Source organism: Gavia stellata, chromosome 4, assembly GCF_030936135.1.
Source record: "Gavia stellata isolate bGavSte3 chromosome 4, bGavSte3.hap2, whole genome shotgun sequence".
Lineage (NCBI taxonomy): Eukaryota > Metazoa > Chordata > Aves > Gaviiformes > Gaviidae > Gavia > Gavia stellata.
The window spans coordinates 18,054,994-18,082,449 of NC_082597.1; the positions used below are offsets into that span (position 1 = coordinate 18,054,994).

General features: G+C 35.5%; 1 protein-coding gene across 4 annotated transcripts in view; it reads left to right on the forward strand.

Annotated features, from left to right (window-relative positions):
- Window positions 1-27,456, forward strand: part of TBC1D22A (TBC1 domain family member 22A) — a 188,721-nt gene that overhangs the window by 26,040 nt on the left and 135,225 nt on the right. For all 4 annotated transcript variants that reach the window (XM_059816198.1, XM_059816199.1, XM_059816200.1 and 1 more), the window contains 4 exons: window positions 4,959-5,029; window positions 10,229-10,357; window positions 11,317-11,379; window positions 19,175-19,289. In XM_059816198.1, the coding sequence (XP_059672181.1) occupies window positions 4,959-5,029; window positions 10,229-10,357; window positions 11,317-11,379; window positions 19,175-19,289 (378 nt within the window). The remainder of the gene's footprint in view (window positions 1-4,958; window positions 5,030-10,228; window positions 10,358-11,316; window positions 11,380-19,174; window positions 19,290-27,456) is intronic.

A 27,456-nucleotide genomic window follows, 5' to 3' on the forward strand; every position in this document is an offset into this window, starting at 1 on the left:
TGTCTTCTTACTTTGCCTTTACTTGTTCTGACCGATTCCTGCCTTTTTGGCTTGTAGAAGAATATAACCAGTGATACTGTTACTTAGGATTTAATGCTTGCTAGCTTGGGGGTTTACTTGACATTGAATCATGGGTGGAATTGAAACTTATTGCACATGTGTTAGGGCTGCAGGCAAATATCTGAGCTACTGACTGCCCTGCTCAGAGGTTGAGCTAACTCCCTAGGCTGTGGAGAACTATTGGAGGTGATGTGAGAAATGGCTGAACATAACAAACGGTGTGAGAAGCTGACGGAAGTTATAGATAGCACCCTATGGGATGGCTGGATTTGACAAGTAGTAACGGGGGAATTGTGTGAGAAATGTCCAAACAGTGCCATTGCATGGAAGGGAGCTCTGGGGCCACTTTGGAAGGTGCAGTGTTACAAGACCAACAGTGCCTAGGTAATCATTTCAGAAATTACAAATTTGGGTATAGTTGTAGCAAAACTGGGGCCACTAAGGGAAGGAGTAACTGGAGTGGTTTGTTAATTTGGGGCAGAGAAAAGGAGCTAGAAGCGTGGTGGAAAAAGAAGATCGAGTAATAGGAAAAAGGGTAAGGTATGTGACCTGGTCCTTTCCGGGGGTACCTGTTGGGCAGCTTGTGCTTGATTATTGCAGCTGGAGTCTGACAATAAACTAAACATGTTAAGACCACACAATACAAGTCAAACCTACTTCGAGGTGATGGTTAAAAACGCATGGATTTTTATATTATAGAATGAGAAAACTAGTATAACATTACATATGGTGTCTACTTGCTTCATAAGATAAAATACTTTTCTAGAGTGGGACAAATCTTTTAAAAAGAGAATATAATATAAAATAATCATGGTTTTTAAAAAGTTACTGGGTAAACAGAGTGACTATAGTTCATGACAGCAAAATTGCCTAAGTTACAAAATTAATTTAGAATTAACTTAAGGATAGAAGTAACTTGATACTTAAGAGATAAAAAGTGTTCTTTCAACAAAAACTTCAAGGTAAAATTTGCTTGTGAGAAGTTGTCATAGCAGGACAACTGTGTTCAAAGTTAAGTAAAAATAATGAAGACCATGTTAAAAAAAACCCCTGCAAAATTTGCTGCCTAGACTTCATTTTTGGAAGCCCTATCAGCAGTCTGGTGTTTGTAAGTTAACAATAGAAAATAACCCAAGCTGTAGAGAGTAACATGACATCAAGATTAATTGCGTTGAAGCACGTACTTTGTCTTTAATGATTCTAGTGTATTTAAATGTAGTTTGGTGATATACTGATCCTCTACAATAGCTTGTCTTTGTGAAACTGAATAGAATTTTATTTTTCTGATGGCAGTTCTTGTTACAGGCTTTAGATTGTAGAAGGGTAATGAACATTTGGACTTCATGTAATTTTTTTCCCTTTCTAATGCACATTCTTACGTGTTAATTTTAAAACATCTGTGATGCAAGAAGTTGTAGTTAAATTTATTGTTACAGTGTGGTATAAGTAAGAAAGCAAGAGAGCATCAATCTCTGAGATCATTCTGAGATAAAGAACAAAAAACAGGTTCCTCTGAAAATACTTAAAATAATTAGATTTTGGGTTTTTTTAAGCCACAGTTCTGTTTTAAAGATGGTACCACTTTTCAGTTAATAATTTAAGGTTTTAACTATACAGTGAATTCTATTGGCGAGCAATGAAGACAGGTGTGGAACTTCGGTTGATGATTTGCAGAAGGATACAGCTGAACTATATAGGGATGAGGGCCACAAAGGAGGAAAATAAGGAAAAAGGAAGTCTGGAGAACAGGGTGACATGGATAAATGGGACTTGGAGTGATCTGCAAGTATGAAGCAGAGATTAGGAAATTAGTGTTAGAAGGGATGAAGGTTTTCTTTTGGTTTTGTAGTCATGCTACTATCAAGGAACCTTGGTATAAGAGTGAACTTCGTCATTGTTACTAGTATTGTGTATGTACCTCAGTAGGTGCTCCCTTCTGAGGTACCTCTGTGCTTAAAGAAGGGGAAGTAAAAGAGTTCAGCGCCTTGCCGTATCTAGATCTTCTCTGAACCTAATATGTCTCTCAGTCTGCCAGTTTGGGTTTCCCTGACCGAAGCTCCCTTGCATTTTTTGTTTTGGAGTTGGACTGTTAAAATGAGTTGAAATTTGTTTCTGCCTGATAGTGTATGTTTTTATTTCCAGATTAGAGAGCAGGCAATAATCTGCCTATGCCAGTTATTAAAGAGGGAGGGGAAGAACTGGCATTACAATTTTTGTGCAAAGAATATTTGCTGTAAATGATCAGCATATTGGATAGGGATGCACTGTAGATAAGAAAGAAAATAAAATGTAATCAGTTGCAGTGAGGGTAGTTATGTTATTAACTCTGTACTGCATTTAATCTTACTGTTGCCATAGACATGATGGATAGGCTGCAAGTACAAGGAGATACAAGGCTGAGGAGTCTGTTGTTTGCTGGAAATCAAATAAGTCAGTTCATATATGGTGTGTTCTTATACTTTTTCCTTCAGTATTTGGTATTCTAGTCTTTGGATTGCCTAGGTATATGACTGAATTTATCTTTGGTCGTGCTGAATATAATCTTCCTAAATGGTTAGATATTCTGCTGTTTTGGTACACTTACACAGTAATACATGTCTAAATATAATTTGTACTGATAGAAAATAACCTTGACTTATTTATGTACTCTTGCTTTAACAAGGTGTCACCTTGATGTCCTTTTATTTTTTCTTCTATAGGAAAGATATACATTAGTTCATTTAAAAACAAAACTACAGAACAAACCATGTCTTTAAGTCAAAAACGTATTAGAACATGTATTTTTTTTTTTCAGTTTTTCCCTTGTGTCAGTGTATTTTGATTTCTTCAGGGCATTGAAATGTTGTAGAAAAGAAAAGCGTCTATTAATGAAACTTATTTTTGTCAAACTCAATACTACTTTAAAGCTTATAGATGAAAGACAGTTTCATTGGTGTTATAAGTCATCCTTTAGACAGGATTCAAGACTTGTGATAGACACATTCACTTTGCTATGATGGGCTTTGAATGTCTTGTTTCTTAATATCTGTTCTTTTTCTCTGGTTTTGTGAGTTTCTGCTGTGTTTTGGTCTTAATGCAGCATCTGGTCACTGTGTTGCTTGGATTTTGGTGCCGTATCCTCGCTGTTCTAAGTGAGATCTCTGTGCAGCCGCTGTTGTCTTGGCTGAACCTGCTGCTCAAAGTGAGAGGGAAAACATAACTTCTTGAATGTGTATATCCAGTACTGTAAAATTTTTCTTACTTGAGCAATTGTTGGTAAGCGCATGCCTGTTTGGAATGGTCGTGATCGGTTTGAAGTGACCACCCTGAAATCAATCACCTACCTATGACCATAAGAATCTTTCATTTCTGCCTCCTGCCAATTTTCCTTTCTCTGTATTTTCTGTAAGAAAAAGAGATGGAAGTATAAATTAATCCAGCTGGATTTTTTTTTGCTATGATTTATTTAACTTCATATTAATGCTGTCATCTCATTTTAAGACAAAATGGATTTTGCAAGTATCATTTTTACTAGCATGTATCTAAAGTAAAAATAGGGCATCTTAATGGTCAGATAACTTCATACTGCAAACTCCAGGTTACTAGAACTTTTTTTTTTGTTTTAGGTGATGCTTCTTTGAGCAACTTTAATTGCTAATTAAGAATTCTTTTCTTTTTTTTTTTGCATTAACTATTTAGCACCAATACACTTCTAAAATCACATTTCTTGTTCTTGGAATATATTATATATTTTTTAAATATTATACTGGTTTCAGTGGACTGTGTTTTCATTCCTGGTTAAAAGTAGTTGTAAATGTGTCTAGAAATAATTTGCTCTATGATAACATACCACACCTAACATGATAACTTACATTTCTTGAGATTATAGATGCAAGTTTCTTTCAGAGTAGTAGAAGGAGGGTGGGAGGATGAAGACAGAAGTTACTAATAGGAGTCCTTGTCTTAACAAAAAATGAAGAGAATATGCATCTATAAATGGCCAAAGTCAGTCTGTTGTGGTATCCACTCAGAAAGTTCTTATTCTGATTACTTTCTTCTGTGCTTCATTTTCTTGGGGTGGGTAGATAGAATATTTTATAAGTCTTTGTTAAAGCATAGAATTTGGAAAATATATGCTTATGATAGAGACCAAATTCACTGGAATATACGTAGTTAACTCAAATATATATATATAACTAATTGGAATAAGTATATACAAAGTGAAATGTAGAATTTTGTTGTTCTGTATTCTTTAGGAGGTTGATAATTTAAACTTGTGCAGTCTTAACCCATATTTTCTACTCAGAGTAACAAGAGAAAGAGCTGTAAGTAGATATCTCATGAAAATATTGTTTCTTAGGGACACTGATAACCATCTTTTGTCTTTACATTTTCCATGATTTTGCTATAATTTTTGTCATATGATAAACAGTTTTCGCATGTGTGAAGTCCCACAGATTGGCTTAGCTGGGTATAGTATCTGACAAGAAACTTTCAAGAGAAAGGAGTACAACATGAAGAATGAGAATAGGCATGGGGTTCAATTCCAACATCCAGACATAAAGTATCATTCTGTTTCTGTAACTGTAAATCTCATTTTTAATTAGGATCTTTGTAAGCATATTATACAATAAGTCTGAGTATCTGTTGCATGTTAATAGAACGCATGTATACTGAAAAGTAATGCTGAGAAGTACTCTAGAATGTTACCTTATCACACTCACTACTTTTTATTATCATAGGTATCCCTATGGTTAGTAATTATCCAGTATTTTATTAAGTCATTAGAATTACCATATAATTCTGATTTCATTGGACTTTATAAAAAGACATGATCATTGTAATCAACTTTGTGCTAACTTGAATATATCTGTGGTAATAGTTTCCTTAGTTCTCATGAAATACTTCTCTTTTAATAGAAGAATTACGGAAATTGAGTTGGTCTGGCATTCCCAAACGGGTTCGTCCAATTGCATGGAAGCTTCTTTCCGTAAGTTGTAATTTTTTTTTTTCTTCTTCCTTTGCATTTAGTAGTAATAGTTTTTCCAAGCATTGCAAATAACTTTGCTTGTGTGTAATCCATCAGTGATACTTGAAAACATTGTGTCTTGTAGCTGAATTGTAATGAAAGTTCTGTTCTTTTGCTCAATTTCAAGATTAATTTGTCAAACTGAAAGGAGGGGAATGAGAAGTAGTAGTAAATCATGTCAGCTGTATATCTTTATTTTTCAGCCTGGCATTCTATGAAAGAAAGGCTTATGTGATAACAGTGGCCTCTTTCAACCAATTTTGATGGAACGGTGGAGAGTTCAAAGACAAGTACATTCTTACACTTTTCTTGAAAATAGTCGCACAGTGGAGGAAGTGAAGCCTATCAGTGTCCTACGAAAGGCTTCATTCTGACTTCACATTAAAGTAACTGCAAGAAAGGATTAACACTGTACTGAGGAAAAGCTGTGATAGGATCTTAGAGGTTTTTTGGCCGATTTTTCTATAGTGGTTTAAGACGAACAAATCTGAACCGCTGTGGTCACTTACTTACCTTGTGGCACTGGCTCTTCTGATGTCACCTGTGAGTCAGTTCAGGGAGACAAGAAAATTAAAAAGCTCATAACTTTTTTGTAGTGTGAGGTTTTGGCTGGCTGAGCTCTCTGAACTTTGCCCAGTGGTGAAAGGATTTTGCAACAGCAGTAGCTTGGGAGTAGGTTGACTGAAGTACCATGGAACAGCACATGGAAGTGTTTCAGTTGGGCATCAGAGACAAGCTTGCGGGAATTTGGGATTAACTGAGTTTGGTGTTACAGAACTGGATTTTTTTTTTAATCTTACACTATATTTAAAAAGGTTCTTCTGCAAAAATACAGTGTATTGTATTCTTCATAGGAGTATTTTTCATGTCAATCTTTTCAGCTATAATACTTGTGATGGCAAACGGTTGTGCATTGTAGCTGTTGTTTGTCTGCCTGTGGTTGGGAGAAGAACTTGTGAAGATGTTTGTATTAAAGAAGCAAAAATCTCATGCTGTCTACTCTCCAGAGGCTGTGAAAGACACTTGATCAGCAAATCTTCATGCATTTAAGAACTGTTTAAAATTCTGAGTTATACACACAACAGTTTAACACTATTGAGTTTTTCAGAGAGTACACTTAAATAGCTTTGCTTTTTATAGAATAATTCAGTGGGGAATGCGAAGTATTTACTACAGATTGAGACTGATTTCCAGTGACTGAAAGAGTCTCTCTTGCTGATGAGTTCTACTAAATTTGCAGCTTAGTTCCTTCTAAAGCTAAATGCAGATGCAGCTTCTTAATGGTGGATATTCAAATATCGTGCTCTAATTGTAATTAAACATGCAGTGTACAATTTATTTTGGTTCTGTTTCCGAAGTTGTTGTCTGAGATTTTGGTAATGAAAAGAGCATTTCTTTTTTTTTTCTCTCTTGAAGTTTAGGATGCCTGTTTTAAAACACTCCAAGTAAAAAAATTATGGCTAACTCAAAATTGACTTTGAAACACAGTAAGCTAAAGCATAAGGATAGGTTAAGTTCTGAACCAGAGGACTGACACTGAGGTTTAGAGAATTGCAATTACACAAAAGTTAACTGCAGTCACTTTCTTACTTTCAAGTAAGAGCATGGGCTTTCTGTGAGCTTCAGCTTCATTCCGTAAGTTGATTCTACTTTAGTATTCCTGAGATTCCCAGTCTAGAGAAATTCCTAAGTGTAGAGTTCCCTTGTTCTATTGTTTTAACCACTCCAGTTCACATCCATTCCAGTTCGATTGTTTTCTGTGGCTGTCTTGCCATGCCTCTGCAAAGAAACTGTCTTCAGTTCATATTGTTTTTACTGTAAGAATTAAGTGGATTTTTTTTTTTTGAGTAAGAGACTTCTGAAAGTGTGGTTTGTTTTTGTTTTTTGTTTTTTTTGGTCACCAAATAGCAATATTTTGAAAGTTCTCAGCTTTTCTTATGTAATTCTTAACATGATTTCTACATGATCTACTAAATGGTCCTCAGTGAATATATTTTGGAAACCCAAAGACAAGTCATTTGGTAATCATTACTTCTCTGTACTGTAAGGCAGCAGCTTGTTTTATCTCCTTTCCGAAGTGGGGAAGAAAAAGTGCTTTGTGTATTTGTGGTCATAAACTCCATGATGCTTCTTTTTAATGGTAATTAATTTTTAAGTCACGTTAGTTGTTTAAGCATGTTACCTACTGCTAATGCACATCCCAGGTAAGAGGGGGTAATGTGCGAATCTGTTGTGCTATAAGGTGCACTGGGAGCTACTGGGGAAACAAGTGTACAAAAGCAAAACTGTTTTGGTTAAAGATCAGTTGCAAAACCAAAGAAGACCAAAAAAGCAAAGAAACCAAAGCATAGTTTAGAGCTAAATTAAAGCTGGATGTGCTTGTTTTGGAATTATTCAGAAGTCTTACTTGAAAAGCCCAAACTATGACTTATTTGGGGAACTGAGCACAATTTGTAGTATCTGAGGCAGAAGGTGATTGTCTTGTTTGTAAAATCAGCATTGAAGTTGGAATTTTTAAAATATTATTTCAAAAATTTGACAGTTGAGATATTTATTACATAGAAGGTTAATAATGTTAACATGTATTTGATGGATACAGTTTTTCAAAGGGAAAGCATATGAAAAGCAATATAATCCTCAGGGGCTGTTGATGTTCTGCATGTCTACTGGTAAGAATATATAAAAAAATTACATGATTTATTTTTAAAATACAGCAAAAATTTTAGCTATACTGTACCTAAAGAGCAAGCAGAACTATTCAGGCTCAATTCTCTTTTGAATAACAAAACTAAAGCTATGGTTGCAAAAGCCTTTGGAGGAAATAAATGAATAAATGGATTAAACTCTCCACCAATTTATTCCCTGATGATATGTTCAAGCCTTTCCAACTTTTAAAAATAAAACCTAATTTGTGAAGTGAACAGGAAACAAGACATGTCTAACTGAAAGATTACTTCAGTCTTTGGAACTGAATAATGGCAAAAAGACTTGCTGAGAAAATATTGGTATCCTTTGAACAATCACATTTGATCTCACAAATGAATTCTTTTCTAATGGAACTAAGATATCCTACAGGAAAAAGAAAACAACTGCTGAGAATGAACAGGAGGAAGAATTCAATATTTAACTTAATACAAAACACTGGGACAGGATATTAAATGTCAGACTGAGTCTTGAGGCGAAAGTTAAGCTGGTGCAATTTAAAGTACCTGGAACCAGACGCAAGTCCGTACATCTTAAAAGACACAGTTTTGCCAAAGCAAGTACTTCTTAAGGTATCTGGAATGTAATATAGTTTGTACTTATTCTGTTGTCATCTTAAACTAAGAAATTAAAATATAAGGGAATAATACTTTAAAAGGTTTTAATATAGAAATATTTTCAAAAATCTATTGGTGTTTTAGTATGGTCTGTATTTTTTATTTTTCCCTAAATGTTGAGCAAAACAGAAGTTTTAGAAATGGGATATGATGTTGGATTGTTGCAGGGAAGTAATGGAACCTATATACTTACTCTTAGAGTGTTTAATTTTATTGTATAATTTGCAATTTTAGCATGTTGGTTTTACGCCTTCCATTTTTGTTTGTAGTGTTTAGGACCGAATAAGAAAGTTGTTTTTGTAGTCAAATGCGCAGCATTTTATTAGTTACTTGTGGTGGCTATGGCTCATTGTATAAGTGCAAATATGTGCTGCACTTCCAGTATAGGATTTTTTGATGTTATGAGGATTCTTTCTTTTTTAAGGAAACTTAAATCTAAAATAAATTTGATTTCTCTGTTTTACTAATTACCATTAGTATGGTGGTAGCCGTTATTGTGACAGGAGAGCTTTTGTAATATTGGCAAGTAATATTTTAATTTGACTTGACTAGTGAATAATATAATTAGTAGATTTTTGTTACATTGTCTTGGATGTTCAGTTCTCTTTCAAAGCCATTGATCTTCAGAATGATTCTTATACAAAGTATTTTTTCAGGACTGCCATGTATGTAAAATATGAACTAGCTTTCTTTTTTTCAGTGTTACAGGATATTGGTATTGATTGTTTGAAATCAAGCTGCTTATAAGAAAGCATTAACTATTTCTGAACGTTCAGGAAACTTTTTGATAGCCAGTTACATGAATAATGGTGTTTCTAATAAGTGTACTTTATATATAAACTGAATATTTAATAACATTCATGATATTTCCTTTTGTAAAATGCTGAAATAGTAACCTGAGCTTTTTTTTTATATGGAAAGTGGGCTGAGATGCCAGAAATGGGGATCAAACTGGACAAAAGAAGAAAATGAGAATGGATTTTTTTGTGTGTGTGTGATTGGGATTTTCAGATATATGTATGAATGAGTTCAATCAAGAACAATTCAGATATATTTTGTACTCAACGCAACAGTGTGTAATCGTGCATATCTGACACGTGACTTCCTTAGTGTGTCCAGACCTTATTGAAAATAAGATAGTATTTGTAAATTGGTTTTGGGAAACAACTAAAGAAGTATATAGGTAGTGTTCTTGCATCTAAGAGCCCAGTCACTGGTGCTGTTGAGTCTTTTTCTGTGATGAAACTTTTAATAACCTTTTGAGATGAAATGAAAGCTAGAAATAATTTTTCTTCTCATCTGAAATGATGAAATAAAGTAGCTGGAATGTTTTTAAGGCTTTTGTGTTAGTACCCCATTGTACTACAAGTTTAACCATAATTAAAATGTATTTGCTAATGTATATCATTCCTACTTGAAGGCAACTGAGATAATACGCATTTTGTTTGAAAATTTAATAATGGCCACATAGAAATGCAGAAATTAATGACTCATATACCATTACATTTATCTGAACTTATATATTTGAGCTTTTCTCTTTGGAAGGCAAACATCATCTCTGAATTCTTGGTGAGAAATTGTTTTTCAAAGGTGGAAAAACTTGAACCTTTTTCTTAAAAAAAAAACCCCAAACCTGATTTTAGTAAGGTGTTTGTATCTGAACTTCTGTATCAGTTAGAATGATTAGAAATTTCATTTACTAAAGGATTATTCAGGTCCACGTAGGACTGCATGGCACTACATCAGTTTATTAGCTTTCCTGTCACATGTAATCAAATGCCAGCAGTTCTTTTTGTAAGGTAAAGAGTAATATCCTTTTCATTTAACTGTTTTTTTTCAGGGCTATCTTCCTGCAAATGTGGACCGAAGAGAAAGCACTTTAAAAAGAAAACGCAAAGAATATTTTGCATTTGTTGAACAATACTATGATTCCAGAAATGATGAAAATCACCAAGATACCTATAGACAGGTAGAACACCAATTGAAGTAACTTTTATTTACAGGACATCTGCTAAAGAACTTGAAGAGATTATTTTTGAAGTTCGCTATGGTTTTTCTTTATTTCTTTAATCTTACTTGATAGACAGCTCTCTAATAATTGTTTTTCTACATTTCAGAAGCTAAAATATGAAATATTTTGGTCTGAAATTTGAAATAGTGGATTTCTTTTAATGTCAGCTTTAGTCATGCCATGTGGTGCTGCCATTCCGTGCTGCCATGATTTTCTGTTTAAGAATAGTAGGGTTTTCAGATCTTTGATCTCCTGCTCAGACCCTCCTTCAAATGAGTGAGGACAGGGAAAGTATAACAGTGACTGTTTTTCTTACTGGCTCCATACTTCTGCTTAAAAAGTTGAAACTGTACGATGTGCAAGAAACATAGACATGTCGGATTTTCTTGTCCACCCAGATAACCAGATAACTTTTCTTCAAGTTTTATATTAAAATGAAGAGTTTGTATGACTAAGTATAGACTAAGCAATCCTATTTTAGCCTGCCTTAGAACAGAAGAAGCTGCGATCTTTCTTTCAGCTTCAAGCCTGATCCTTAGTAGCAAGAAGTATATATGATAGTGTCAATTGAACATGACTTTACAGGAGTAGTAGTATGTATTAACTCATAATTACCCTGAGTTAATGAGTATTGCCAATATGACTATAATTAGCAAACAATCAAAATGTGATATAAGGATCCTAAAATGTTGAAAATTAAGTGTATGATTTTTTAATGGTGCCTTATTGATAGTTTAACAATGACTTAAAGATTCGGCTGTATGTTTTGAAATACAGTAAATCCATGTTATTCCAAAAACAGTGATACAATGGGATTGTAACTAATACTGTAAACCTGTAGGATCGTTTTAACTATTATGGTGTTAAAAAGTGTGTTGTTGGTTCCTTTTACAGTATTCTTCTTTCTGTCTAATTAGATCCATATAGATATCCCACGCATGAGTCCTGAGGTTTTAAGACTTCAGCCCAAAGTAACAGAGGTAAGAATGATACAAAAAAAACCCAAAAACCCACCACCCAAAAAAATGAATCTGATATCACAGCATTGGTTATTAATTAATTTGACAACACTTGCTATTTTGACTTCAGAACTGGCTTAAAGTCCAAAAAATGAGGATATATAAGTATAGGCTAAGAATAACAGTGTAAATATGAGTAGTAAAAGGAAAGGCATCTCATTAATCTCCTGCATTGAATCTGTCAGTTTTTTCTTTGGTCTTGTGCCTTTGAAGTTTTTTTCATTTTTTGCTTTTAAAATATTTTGTTAATAATGTATTTTTGAAGGATTCCAGAGGATAGTTCCCATGGTTCTATGTATTTGTTAAAATCATTCAAGGTCTGGAAGTTCTTATCATAGTCTTCCACTTGGGAAATTCTCTTTTTGTGAATTTGTAGCATGACAGGTTTGTGTTCCTTATTTGATATTGCTTCTTTGGAAGTTCTATATGTTGACTACACTATTTAAATTCTTTTACTACTGTAGCAGATACATGTCAATTAATGGTAAATATGTTAATCAAATTGGACTATATTGTTGGGTAATTGAATGCCACAGTGACTTTTCTTTGTAAAGTATATAGGTCATAAATAATATAGATGGTGTGAATCATCCTCTTTCAATTATTTCTTTTAATGCTTCAATTTCTTCTCCTTTCAAACGGTTCTGCTTAGACCTTGAAATGTACTTCCCTGTAGGTTCTGTTAGTATCATTATAGAGCCACACAGAACGTCTTCTGATAGTTCATTAGATATGAGAAGTTAAATGCGGAACTAGCTTTCATTTGTTTTTCCAGTCTTGCAATTATTTGTTTAATGTAAATGCTTCTCCACATGTGTTGGAGGAATTGATTTGAAGAAATAGCCTATTACAGTTTTTGAAATAAAATTGTTTAAGAATACTTCTTTCTGTCTGCTTTCTGCACAGTGGTGTTTTACTTGGGCTCTTCTAGGGACGAATCAAAGAGTAAAATAAGAAAAATGAAGGGACAAGAAGGGAAACAATACCAGCAAGAAATAAACTATTAAAGAAATGAGTAAGATCAGTGTTAGTGTTGTAGCTAGAAATGAGGCAGTAAATGAAATAGGAGGTGAATATTATTTAATGAAAAAATGGCTACAGAAAGAAGAATGCTCAAATACTTCTAAGAGGAGAGAAATACTTGAATTGTATCAGGAATAGTCTCTTAAATTATTCTAAAGAAGTATTTGCATTCAACATAAAGTGGTGGCTTTTTTGCAGTGTGGTTTTTTTTTTTTTACTTCCTTGCATCTCATGATTAAACTGTTCTTAAGGTTTCAATGAAGATCATCTGTGTCTCAAATGAATACGACTGTGGTTCAGATGTACAATGATTGTGTTTTTCTATTCCTTAGTTTGGGTGAACATACCCCAGAATGATGTTGCGTTTTTCCCCCCTGTGTTTTAGTGGAGAAATTAGGAGCTGTTTAACTTGTCTGGTATCATAAAAATGTTATTAAGGCAGACAGTCTTTGGAGAATATTTTGAACTAAAGTGTTATTTAGTAAAATTATGAGTCTGTCAGGTAGAAGTAGAAACCTGTAGGATCTTGGACTAGTTTTGTCTTTTTGTTTATTTGATTATGCATGAGACAAGATACATTTATGTGACTGCTCTTAAGAGATGGCTAGTACATTTCTTTAGACTAGATGCAGACTTAATAATAGTTTGTAGGAACACAGCTTTGTATTTACCATGGATATCTGCTTTTTCCATAATACAGTTAGAAACGTTAGAGTCAACTTGTATTGATATTTAAGGAAAATATGGTCAATGTTTTCCAACAATTAACAGAAATACACATTTCAAGTATTTAGTGTGTTTGGGAAAGCATCCTATAATAAGACATTGAAAAGTATTAGAATTACAGGATAGTTACAAGCCTTTTTTGGTTGAAAGATTAATTTAGAGCTAAAGAGTTTATTTGGGAATTTGGAGAATATATTAATGTGAAAAAGATCTTAGTGCAGTATTTTTTACAAGCAGTCACAGTTGAAAGGTGATTTTCTTTTTTAATAGCTGAACTATAATTAATCTGAAAACATGAAATGAAAATGCTGACAGTCAACTTCAGAACTAGAAGACACTCCCAGAATTAAACACTTCTCTTATTATTCCTTGGGAGTAATTAAAATAAAAAGGAAATACTGTGTCTGGGTAACTTCTTGCTAAGTAAAAGTGTAAAACAAAGGTGTATTTTAATAATATTCTGTTATTTGGGAGTGAGTGGTCTGGAGGTACAGAAGAAAATGAAAAGGGTGGATAGCAGCAATCAGTGGGATAAGGGGAAATCGAGGAAGTATTTGAGTTATAAACAAGTGATAGAGATCTGATATAACTTCTACTGATCCATCAGTATCCTGAACTTTACAGAGTCACGGGATCTTCATGTGTTAGATGTTTTTAGAGCTCCACTGATCTCCTGACTAGGTGTGTGGGCTACTGGGAGGGCGGGCTTGTGTATGTCTTTGCCTTTGCGCTCTGTCTGATACAAGAGAGCCAAGCCCAACTTGCTTGATGTCATCTTATAAAGACTAGTGCAAATGATGCTGGAAGGGTCATAACATCCAACTTTTCCCTTGTTTTTTCCTCTGGGTTTTTGGAGCCCTACCCTAGCACAGCCTAATCCCTTATCCTCACAGGGGAGCCCTGCCTACTCCCAAGGGCTCAATGTAGACAGGGGCCTTGTGTTGTTCCCAGAGCTGACTTCCTTCTAGGGAGGGGGAAGATGTTGCTGGTGCCAGGCAAGCAACCATCACTTCCCAGTGATGCTTCAGAAGGTGGCATAGTATGCAAGACTGTTATTGTGGATTTTATGATGTTTTTTGTACATATTAATTTTTGATGTTGCAGAGGTTTAGAATATTGATACTGCTACTAGGAAGAATGTTACTTAGAATGAGGTGAAGAGATTGTAGGTGACAGAACTGAAAAAAGCTGCTAGTCAAAAGACCAGAAACATAACATGTGTAAACCTCACAATGTCTTTTGACTTCAGTTTTCAAATGTTACTATTCCAGGATTTTTGTTGTTCTTGGTAGTATCTGAGTCTGTTCCCAAAGGGCTTTTCGTTAGGGTTAGTAAAGCTGTTCTAATTTTTTTACCTGAACTTGGAATTTGTTTCTGTAATCAAATGCTTCGTTACAGAAGAAGGTGTTTTGAGTCTGACGTGTGGAAATAACTCATTATTATATGTTCCTTTTTAAGTCAGTTTGAAGTGTTTATTTTTTATGGGAATTATGTAAGTCCAGGACGGGGGGGAAGGTGATGTTGGAGCCAAGACTTAAAGGACTGGGAATAAATAAATAGTGGCCCTTAAAGAGGAGGAGAGAGAAGGGGGAGTCAAGTTTATTTTAAAGGCTAATGACTGTAAGTGTAGGTTTAATAAAATTGATTAGTTGATATGGAGTAGTCTGTAATTTATTATCAATTTCTGCTTTATCTTTAACTGAGTTTTGTTGAAATGGATAGTACATGGCTGTGTATTTCCCATCTAAGCTTGTATTATCTGGGGAACTACAGGCCTGTCAGTCTGACCTCAGTGCTGGGGAAGGTTATGGAGCAGATCATCTTGAATGCCATCATGCGGCACGTAAAGGACAACCAGGTGATCAGGCCCAGTCAGCATGGGTTTATGAAAGGCAGGGCGTGTCTGACTAACCTGATCTCCTTCTATGACAAGGTGGCCTGCTTAGTGAACAAGGGAAAGGCTGTGGATGTTGTCTACCTGGACTTTAGTAAAGCCTTTGACAATGTTTCTCACAGCATTCTCCTGGAGAAGCTGACTGCTCATGGCTTGGATGGGCACACTCTTTGCTGGGTAAAAAACTGGCTGGATGGCCAAGCCCACAGGGTTGTGGTGAATGAAGTTAATCGAGTTGGCAGCCGGTCACAAGTGGTGTTCCTCAGGGCTCAGTACTGGGGTCATTCTTATTTAATATCTGTATCAATGACCTGGATGAGGGGATTGACAGCATCCTCAGTAACCTTGCAGATGACACCAAGTTGAGTGGGAGTGTTGATCTGCTTGAGGGTAGGAAGGCTCTGCAGAGGGATCTGGACAGGCTGGATCGATGGGCCGAGGCCAGTTGTATGAGGTTCAACAAGGCCAAGTGCCGGGTCCTGCACTTGGGTCACAACAACCCCACGCAATGCTACAGGCTTGGGGACGAGTGGCTGGAAAGCTCCCCTGCAGAAAAGGACCTGGGGATGTTGATCGACAGCCGGCTGAATATGAGCCAGCAGTGTGCCCAGGTGGCCAAGAAGGCCAATGGCATCCTGGCCTATATCAGAAATAGTGTGGCCAGCAGGAGTTAGGGAAGTGGTTGTGCCCCTGTACTCGGCGCTGGTGAAGCCACACCTCGAATACTGTGTTCAGTTTTGGGCCCCTCACTCCAAGAAAGACATTGAGGTGCTGGAACGTGTCCAGAGAAGGGCGACGAAGCTGGTGAGGGGTCTGGAGCACAACTCTTATGAGGAGCGGCTGAGGGAGCTGGGGTTGTTCAGTCTGGAGAAGAGGAGGCTGAGGGGAGACCTTATCGCTCTCTACAATTACCTGAAAGGGGGTTGCAGCGAGGTGGGTGTTGGTCTCTTCTCCCAAGTGACTAGCGACAGGACAAGAGGAAATGGCCTCAAGTTGTGCCAGGGGAGGTTTAGATTGGATATTAGGCAAATCTTCTTCACTGAAAGGGTTGTCAGTCATTGGAACGGGCTGCCCAGGGAGGTGGTTGAGTCGCCATCCCTGGAGGTATTTGAAAGACTTGTGGATGAGGTGCTTAGACACATGGTTTAGTGGTGGACTTATCAGGGTTAGGTCAACAGTTGGACTTGATGATCTTAAAGGTCTTTTCCAACCTAAACGATTCTATGATTCTATATGGGAGAAGTAATTTCAAGGAAACAACACAATTAGAAAAGTTTATAAGTTTTTCCTCATCTACTTCCCCCCCTCCCCCCCCCCCTACTTAGAGAAAGAACAAAAGCTTTCATCATTAAAGCTTTGGGGGTTTTGGAGTTCCTCTGAGGTGGTAAAACCCACAAGAAATTAAAAATCTGCCTTTAAGCTACTGGATTCTTCTCTTTGTGTATATGAATATAGTTCTTACTGTTATGGATGAAAGTTAAATTCAAAGTATAATAATTGATTGTTAATGACATCTCATGAGATGTAGTGGTTCACAGTAGAAAAATAGTTCTATTTTCTGTTGCTGGTCTGGAAATCAAGAAGGAAATCTTTTGGGAAAGTGACCTTTTTAATGAGTGCTATTTGAACACAGTGATGAGTGCTGTATAGAAACTTAAATCAGTCTGCCTTTCAGGTATTCATAGCTCATTTTTTTTCAATTCAGAACAGTAAATGAAATTTTATGAAAATGGGTAGGAAATTAAAAACACTATTTCAGTGTGTATTTGTTGAATTTCCGATTAGATGCGTTTGGGTATATTAAATCTGGTGTGTCAGTCACTGAGTGATCCTTCCTGCTCAATAATACTAAAAAAACCCAAACCCAGACAAAAAAACCAACTACAACGCTCCACTGCATCTTAGCTTTCATACCTGGATTTTAAAAATGCTTTGAAATCCATAGGCATCTCAACTTGCAGTGCAAACTATGTGTATTGTCATGTCCTGAAAGAAGGAAGGGTTGGTGGTACAATTTTTGGGGTTATTTGACTTGAGACATACCTTCATGAAAAGCACTGTTTTTATAGTTTTTACAATGGGTGGCTGTTACTTACTGAATTACTGATCTTTTTTTTTTTTTCTCACTGTGCATATTTTGTAACCCCATTGCACCAGGAGTTTTTTGTTTAGCCTAATGCAAAACAGTATTTTACATTCAACAATTGCTATTTAAATAGGTTTTTGTAGTTGCCTCTGTCTGATACTTGTTTTCAAGAAATGTTCAAGTATGTTAAACCTGTCCTTTATTTGAAGCGAAACACAGAATGATAACACTGATAATATCGAAAAATCCAATGTTACTGAAACTAGAAATGGCAACTGACAGAAGCAGGAAGGATGGCTGTGAGCTAACTAACCTAGATAGGTTTGCAGTTTTCCAATAATAGTTAAAATATGACATAAACAACAGTAGTTTCATAAAGGTATAATTTTGTAAAATGTAAAAGCAAGCTGTAAACAGCAGAAGTTAAGGTCTTTATACAGTTGTTGATAGACAGTGAAACCCCACTGGATATTGCTTGATGGGCAGAGGATGGTGTTTTTTCAGTTTTATATGCAGTGCTTATTAAAAAACATGAGGTGACAGGACTAGCACCAAGAATAATTTATAGCTAAAGGAATAAGCATCTTGGCTAATGAAAACAAGAGGCTTTTATGGAGAATTTGCTAAATGAATACCTCTTTTTCTGCCTAATCTTTGCCCCAAAACTGAAATCCCATTAAGCAAAACCTGAATCTCAGTTGTAGCTCTAATGGATCAGACATGAGCTGCGTTAAGGCTTTTGTTTCAGTGCCCGCTAAAACTTTTCATATTTGTTCTTGTTGACCATCTCTCTTGTTCTGTGGATTTTCAGCATGCCAGGGAAAATAAAATCTGGAGATTAAGGAAGGTTGATTCTCAAAAGAAGCCTGTAGGAGAGGGGTAGATGTTGATGTTAGGGATGAGTTTTCAAAGTAGAAAGTGCAACTTTGTTTCAGCTTCAGGTTTCTCATGTGGAGGCCTGTGATGGGACACTCAGGCACCCGTATGTGAGTCATATATGCCTAGACCTTTCCTTACTTGAAAATGACTGTAAGAGGGCTTTTAAACTAAAGAATAAGACTTTATTTACAATTGAATTAGAATAGTTAACTACTTAACCTGGCAAAAACTTGAAGTGAGATTGATTAGAAATAGTACAGGCTTCATAAACTAAACTTCCTCTCCCCATTACGTCCTTTCAGGGCAGGTCTTTTACAGGCTTTCTTAAAGCCTGAGCATTCATTGACTTCTGGAGTTGCAGCAGACTATGTGATCTCCTTGGGGTCCTTACAAAGTTTCTCCTTTTTTATTAGTATTGAGGCCTGCTCTTAGGAGCGACATAGTCCTTTGGTTTGAGGTCTTCTGCCTCTGCATTCTGGCTTCTTGGGCAGACCTTCCAGGGAAAGACCAAAAGTTCTTTTGCCTCAGAAGGTTATACCTGATTGAGTACCTGTAGTTAGGACAAAGCACATAGCAGCTTTTGCTCTGCTGCTTATTTGCAGCATTTTAAAGACATTTAGCACATTCAGAAGCAAGTAATTGAGAGGAAATACAGCTTGTCACAGACATAAATTGTGTCAGAGATAAGGTTCCCTGCTCCATACTCTTCTCATGCTGTCCTACCCATGATCAGGTATGTTGTGGCCTTAGGAGCTTTTGCAGATCCTAAGCAGGGTACAGTTTACAGAGTTGAGGGGCTGAGGTTACTTGATAGGGCAGGCAGTTGCCTTTTTTCTACATTTCCTGGTATTTTTTATGTGACTAAGTGCTACTTTGTTGTAACTACTGTAACTGAATTATATACTAGATTTACACTAGTTTAACATGTGCTAATACCCTGAAAATGCTTCTTTTTGAAGAACTGAGAATCTTACTTATCACTTGAAGTTAATTATGATTACCAGTGTTCATTTATGATTTTGTATGCATATTTTTATACTAGTAACTCTATGATATTAAATTTGTCCTTGTATAATTTTCAAGTGTCTTGTTTAAAATGTGCTCCTCACTTGATAAATTATCTGATAGTTTCTTTAACTCTTTTTCAGATCTTTGAAAGAATTTTGTTTATCTGGGCAATACGTCATCCAGCCAGCGGATATGTTCAGGGCATAAATGATCTTGTTACTCCTTTTTTTGTAGTCTTCGTTTGTGAGTATATAGGTAAGATTTGTCTTAATACTGCATTATGAATTGGTACGGGTTTTGAAACAGCATCTTCATTTTAATCTGAATAATGATTTGGATTAACTAATCAAAACATAATTTGATACATGAATTTTATCAAGGAAAACTTTTAAATGAGTGGTGGGGAGTTAAATGAGTAGTAGGGAATTTAAAGTAGAGGGAACCTATTAAACTGGATCTGTGACTGAAAGAATGGCAACCTGGAATTAGGGTCTGAAAATTAAGGCAACAGTAATCAAATTTCTCTGGTTTTCCAGGGCTCACAACAGTACTACAAATAGTAGTGTAAACAGATGTATTTCTGTTGTATTTGTGCCTTTATATGTGAATATACTTTTTGAAAACTCTTTTATTTGGCAAACTCTGATGTTGGTTAAATGCTCATCTCTTACTAGAATATCATTAATATCTTAAATGTATATATTAGTATCTAAGTCTCATAAACATTAAAAGTATGACTTGTTAGCAATAATTCATTAATAATTTGGATAGAACTATAGATATAAAAGGTAAGATTTAACAGTAAAAATTACAATGTTAATCTGGCTTGAAACTGTTTTCCTTGTATTTCTATTTGTCATGCACATATACAATGAAAATACACAACGCTTACATGTAAAATTTAGCAATGCATTGTCTGACTGCATCAGTGAGGCTGTATATACTGGATTCTTCCTACCTTCTCTATGCAAGATACTCATTGGTGTCTTAATCCAGATTGATTAGATTTAATGAAGGACAGATTATCCTTGAGTGGATCATAGACTATCCATTTACTCATTTGCATGGTAACACCTCTGTTGCTTTGTTCGTTTCTTGTTTCGTAGGGGCATATTTCATTGCTAAGCAACTAATGAGAACTACTGTTGCTTTCTCCCTAATCATCTCTTAAGTAGGGTAGAGGCCTACTCCTGAGAGTACTTGCAGTTTCTGCCTTTTACTCCCTCATTTGACAGATAATGAAAATGTTCTTAATGATCCTAGAACAGTAGGGTCTCTAGTAGAGGTTAGGGTTGTTAATTGAAATAAGAAGTTCAAATGAGATGTGATTAGAGAATTGATATTCCATGTTAAATAGACCATTTAATTAATATGGTAAATAAGTTTGTCTTTACCACCAACTTACATTTGGAGACCCTGGTGATTGTTAATGTATTTACCAGTTCTTCATTGTTTTCATATTGGAGAGTATAGCTGTTCCAGTAAGCATCCAGTAAAGAAAGACAAAACTCAAAAACTAGCAACCATGAAAGATATTTTGCCACTGAAAATTTATGAAGCCTGTGTTCTAAAAGCTCATTTAAAAGCTACTATCTATATAATAAGAAAAATACCAAAATGAAGGTGTTTTCTTCAATATAGTAGTTAGTGGTCCTGGCTAAGTGCTAACAGTAGTTATTTTCCCCAGTGACATATAAAACTTTCTAAGATTTGTCTTTACATAGCTTTTCGATTTGAGTCTTTCTAATATATTGAAGTTACACTGAGTGGTGTACTCAAGTTAGAATGAATAAGAGTGTGCATTTTACTTTAACTTGAAATGAGGACATGAAATTTATGAAGTACCTCAAAAATCTTGAGATCTGTAATAGTATTACAGAAAGATTAAAAACTCAGACTATGTATTGTGCTTAAGTAATTTAGATAGAAATAAATGCAGAATTGCAGAAGATTCCTAGCAAAAATGTTTAAGCTATTAGTGTATTTAGTATTTACTCTAGTAATACTCTGTATTTACCTTACATTTTTATTCTAGATCTTATTTCTTGCTTTGATTTTAAGTGAATATTGGTTTGTACCTTAAATTGCTTTATTTATTGCAGTCTTTTAACTATTGCTTTTTGTTTTTTTTCTCAATTTAACTGAAACCTTTGGGTTGCAGTTCTGAGTCACTTGGGTCCTGATTCATGCCACTGGAAGTGATAATGCCTTTTATTTTAGGTTCTTTCTGTAATTAAAAAAAAAAAAGAAAGAGGCCCTGAGGCCCTAAAGGATTATTAAAGAGTAATAACAAATTATTATTATTATTAACAATGCCATTAATAATAAATCTGTGCCAATTAGATCATCTGATGGTATATCCTGATAATGTTTACACACAGTTGCAGTTTTGTCAAATATTTTGGTGAGAGGAAAGCCATGTTTATTTTAGCTGTATGACAACTGAGAGAGCCCTTAATTGTTAATCTTGCATAACAAGTGTGTGACACATTTATTCTAGTGATGGGAGTCTTTCTGCTCTGCTAAAGACATCCAAAAACCATTTGGAAAAGTGTTGTTAAAAGAACTTTTGAAGATACCAATTACATGTATGGAAGTGATAATTTACTTGCCTATAACATTTTTTTCATTCAAAACCGAATGCCAAAAAGTAGGTTTGTGGTGGGTCTTTTAATAAGGACCAAAGTCATAGATTTTTTTGATGGTTTAGTGTGGATTGAGATACCTAATTTTAGCACGTAAGTTCACATGTTCAGAATAGGTTGAGTGACTGAATGTAGGAATTGAGTATGTTAAACGTTGAGAGCATTCTTTCAACCTTTCCAGCAGTGTAAGTATGATGAGAGTGTAATTCGGTAATGTCTCATTAGTTCCCTACTCTGCAATAAAAGCAGAATACTTTAACATTTTCAGCAAGATAAAACTTGGTTGTCAAACCAAGCCAGGAGAGGCACAACCGCAGTTAAAATTTCGGAGGGGGTAGGTACCAGCCGCTGCTGGAATAGAGTAGATCCAGATTAGGATTCCTGGTCTAAATTAGGAAGAGGAGGAATGTAAACCTTAGGTTTCTCATACCAGGTGACTGTGTATGTCAATCTCAACTTTTTCTTTTTTACCTCCATGATAAATGCTAGAGATCTGTAAGCTTGTTCTGCCATAATGTACCAGCTTCTTTAGAATTTCAAACACTAGTGGTACGGGAAAATATTTTGTGCTTACATCTAACCTCCTACATGACATAGCACTGTTATAACATGTGGTGTTAGAACAAATGCTAATTACTGTCAGGGAAGTTTTCCTGAAAGCTCTGTGTCTTTGTAGCATATTAGTTTGTGTCAAAATGAATCTCGTCCTTGCAGATGAAATTCCAGAGGCATTTTTGTTAATGAGATAAGATATGCCATGTTACTGCTCACTGTTTGCTGACATAATGTGGACAAGGAAATTTTGCACTGGATTGCAAGTCCTATTTCAGGTTGCCACATGTTGCTCTCTTTACACACCTTCCTGTTGCTCTGAGTTCCCGTTGATCTACATTGTTTCTAGACATTAAGTTGTGCTGCACAGTTGCTTGTGGTTTTTTGCTCATGGAGTCACTATACTTCACTACATCTGACATTTCAGTACTACGTCTGCATTTTAGTAATTCACTGGGCCTTGTGTGTATATCTAGAGCTACAGAGAGGACCTGGATTTATTCACCATCCAAAGAGATGAAAGCTCAAGAGAAGCACCATCATAATAAGCGTGCATGTCAGGCCATTGCTAAGTGGGATGGCTGTGTGAGATCACTTTGAGACCCCTAGCAGTGTTGGATCAAGAGGAAATTAGGAGTTCGTAGGAAGTCAAGGGCAGAAATTGAACACTATCGTAGCACTTCATCATTTTATGTCGGATAAAGAATGTCAAGAAGAATGAAGCTGCTGAAGACGGGAACGGCAATTGAGATATTGTCTGCAATCTTCTTGCAACAGAGGAGCTTGAGACAATTTGAGGATGCTTACAAGAACTCATGAACTGAAAACTTTGGAAAGAGAGGGGCCTTACCCTTGTAAGTATTTTTCTTGTGATCTTAAATCCTTTTGCAGAAGGCATTCAATGCCACTTCTGTTACCTAGTGTTTTTTAAATTGATACTGCCAAGACTTTATGGAATAATTATTCCAGGCTCAAATCCTAATGGGATTGGGATGGGATTTAGTCCCAGACCAGTGTTACTGTGAGAACATAAAGGTTCTTTGGTCCTGGAAAAGCCAGTCTGTCTATGCCTCCCTCGCTTAACTTTCTTTCCATTCCTTCTCATGTGTCACAGGAAGTCTTCCTGTCCTTAAAATGAGATTTCATACTGGTTATTGCCTTCTTTCCTTCTTTTTCAGCATATCTATCTGCTGCAAATAATTAAATTTAAAGCTATTAATTTTGGTTTTTCCGTAGTTTGTTGAATGCTGTATCTAAAATTATTTTCATTATATAATTGGAGTAACGTTTCAGAGCATTGTGTCATAGCTGTATCTGAGGTAATTCCTCAGTGTTTGTTTATAAAATATGAAAAAGTTGTCAATTTAGCAGAGCTTTTTTTTTTTCAGGAGGGTTGTAATTTTTATGCAATAAGTAAATCTGTTCAGAACGTACATAAAACTGAATTTCTGAACGAGGCAAAGTAAGCCAGAGAGCAAAGAGTATTAACCCACTAACTCCAGAGAGCTGTTAGAAGATTTTTCCAATACTTACAGGGTTAGACGGTAAAATTTTATTTAGCATGCATTATTTCCTTTACAAGACCAAGCTGAAATCTTGATTGTTGCAGTATGTAAAGTAATCTGAGATAGTTAATCCTGCTATCTAAATACCTAGACCTTTCTTACTCAGTTCCACCAATTCACTAGTCGTTGGACAATTGCGAATAGGGCTCATGCATTGGGGTTTTGAGGCGATAAAGTGGAAAAGATGTAACATATTTGTAGTTCTTCTACTTAGAAGAGACTGAGTGAAACTGAGGGAATGACAAATTATTTTGATAAAATGGAAGTTGAACAAGAAGCTCTAACTGGATTAACTGGATGCTTCTCTCCCTCCCAGGCCCTTCATATGGTTGGAGACTGATAGAATCATCCTTGCTGTCTTCTGGTTTGCCAGGAAAGACATACTGGAAAACCTCGCAGCACATAGTGCTCAGGAATGTGAGGGATTTCTTCAGTTTGAGAGATGAAAAGATTTTATTTGCAATTGTTGTATGCTCTTGAACTTTTCTGATAATTTTGGCATTGCACTGTGTAACAAACTTCTACTGTTTTTAATGCTTTTCTTTGTTCAAATAAATACATGTTTTTGAACAATACTGTATTAAAATGTTTTTATTTACAGATTTTTTTGAAATGATTTATGAAACTTATACAAATTAAATCTGCATAAAAGCACTGACATGCAGCATAACTGACGTTTTAACATTTTCTTGCAAGTTGTAAAAGTATTAAGAAAATATTTCCTCATTTTTAAAAAACATTGTAAAACTTGAATGAAAAACTATTCAAAATAATTTAAATCACTCTTTTGTCATATGAAAATTCAATGCTACAAGTTCCATTTGATCACATTAAATTTTCTCTCCTTAATTCAAATCACCATAATGTAGTTTGCACATACAAAGGTATATTTCAGTGCTGCTTCTTAATAATTTCCATGATGTTTTATAGTAATCAGTGAAGTTAACTGAAATTCTCATAAACATGAACGATATTCTATGAAATATTCATTGATAATTGAATGGAATATTGTTATCTGTGTGATTTGGGTGGGCAAGGAATGAAGAAAGCTTACACAAATCTCTTTTGAATTAGAGTCTTGAAAATACTGAAAACCCAATTCCATCTTCTACATAAGTCCACAAAACATCATACACATTCCTCTGGAGTGGATCTGCAACATAGACAAGCCGCTCAGTGATCTGAAACTTTTGACTTACCTGTCAGTTCTCTTTGAAGCACTCTTTGCTTTCACATATTATGAAACACTTACTGTATACATAAATATATGTAACTATAACATGATGCAGAAATTGTTCAGCGTTATGTCAGCTTGCTGTGAGATAACCACTGTTCACTTTTTCAGTTTCTAGGAATATGTTCCCACACTCTCATTCTGTTGATGCATTAATCTGTTGGCCAGTGAAAGTATTTTGAAAGTGGTGCAGAGTAGCTGAAGAGAGGGAGGACTGTGATGAGTAAGATAAAGAGCATTTGAATTTCTTTTGACACATTGATTCCTGCATTGCACCATGGAGAAGGTAAAGAAGGTCCACAAGTAAGCAGAGACCTGTGTTGTGCCTGTCCACAGTGCTGAGGACTTGGTGCTTCGGTACCAGTCTTCTGTGCTGTGTGGCAGCACTGATTTTTGATTGCAGTGGGAAAGCAGCTAGAAATGATAGGTTCTGAAAGAGAGTCCTAAAAGGGTGTTTCCTAACTCGTTATTAAATAGACTTTGTAGAGCTAAATCGTGTTTTATCCTGTTTGTTTCTTATGATTTGGCTTGTTCTACTTTATTTAGGAGCTTCCTGAGACCCTTTTATAGGTCTCATTTCCTCCTTACGTCTTCTGTTTTATACCACCTATCAGATTCCTCAGCTGGAGTTCAACCATTCTTTTTGTGCGGAAAGTACTAATTGCCTTATTTTTAAGTCACTGCAATTTTTAGACTCTGATGTTTATAGTCCTGTTATAATTGATCTTTGTGAAGAAGCAGTGTATTCTAAGAATTTGTATCACTTTAAAATATATGCATATCCTTCTGTAATTCAGAAGGTTGTGGTATTTTTTTAATTCATTTAAATATTTTTGAGTTGTAATGAAAAAACCCCAAAGTTCCTCCAGGTAAATTACATTGCATCAAAGGAGATAAAAATATAGACCTAAATTTTAGTTCTTTAAAAAAACCCTTAGCACTCTTTTGAAGCACTTGGCTAGATTATATTTTTAAATTGTTCATTTTTTTATGTATGTCTCGCTTAAGAAAAATGAACCATTCACAATGTCTGAGCAATTTTATTTATTAATATATAATAAAGTTTCTCAGGCCTAATTGAGCAAAGAAATCTTACTGTTTTACATCCTTCTATTCACTTCAATCAAGGCGGAGAATCCATGCGAAAATAACTATCAGTGAATTGTTCGAATTGCTTGTCAGCTAGCAGTGCTTGCCATAACATACCGCTGTGTCTAGGGTTGGTTAATAAAGCAGTATATTTGGAGGCATTGCAAACAGAACTGTAAGGAAAATGTGAATAGAATTCAGAGGACATCTCATGCTTACTTTATGAAGGGTTAGGGACTGAGAGAGCATGAAGGAGGGCAAGTGTGTCTGCAGGACTTGTGGAATGGAGAGAATTGATTAATAAGGGGCCAGTGAACTATAAATTGCCTTTAATCTTTCGATCCTTTTGTTTTTGTGTCTGGATATTTATTTTAATTATTTACCTGGACAAATTAATCTTTGTCTTTCAGCATGACTTGTTGGATTATTTATTTTTTAGTTGCAGTTTGACTAATCCTGTAGTGAGCACTTTGTTCTGGCTTAGAGTTATAGAACTATTTCAATTAAGGACTATTTTTTCATGTAATTATAAAAGCCCTAATGGATATAGTTGATCTTTACTCAGGTATGTACTTTGTGTGTGGCTTGCTAGTGATAGATTTTATTCCCTACTGTTTTTCCCTAGTTGCTTAACCTCCAGGAAGTCAGTGGTGGCATTCAGTATCAAATATATGAGTGAATCTGTCTGCGTAAGCTCTTTCTTAGTCTGCTTTGCTCAAAATGAGGCGATTTACTTATTTAATTAGTGGATTTTTAGCTAACTGTATCAACCTGATTTTTGCTACTGGCATTTCTTGGAGTATAGTAACCTTGAGAAGGTGTTAATAATGAGCAGCTGAGCACACATCTGCAAGTAACTGGTGTACTTGGGTGATAGTATACTGCTACATATGTTTTTACTCATTAACATATATGATTCCCAATAAGGGATTGAAACTGTGTGAGCTAGATTACTATGTGCTGTAGAATTCATTTTCTTCCAGATCTCATTTGCTGTTTCAAGAGGTTTACGTACCCTGCCTGTCCTGGCTTCATTTCACTGCTCTTTAAACTTAACAGTGGAGCTGCATATTTGAGTATTTCCAAATCAGGTTTAGTTGGGCAGAAGAGGGTTTGCTTGCCATGTGCTTAGATCACACAGCTAAATCAGGACTTGTTGCTGTCAAAATTGGTAGCTTTGCTTTGTCTTTCCAAACCCCAAACATGATCCTGTCTTCTCTCTTTGGTCAGCATTGGCTTTTCTCTGGCACAGTGGATCAGTTCAGCTAAACTGTCAGGAAATTAGCCCCATAATAAAATGAATAATTTAATTTTCATCTCTCACCTCAGTGATCAGA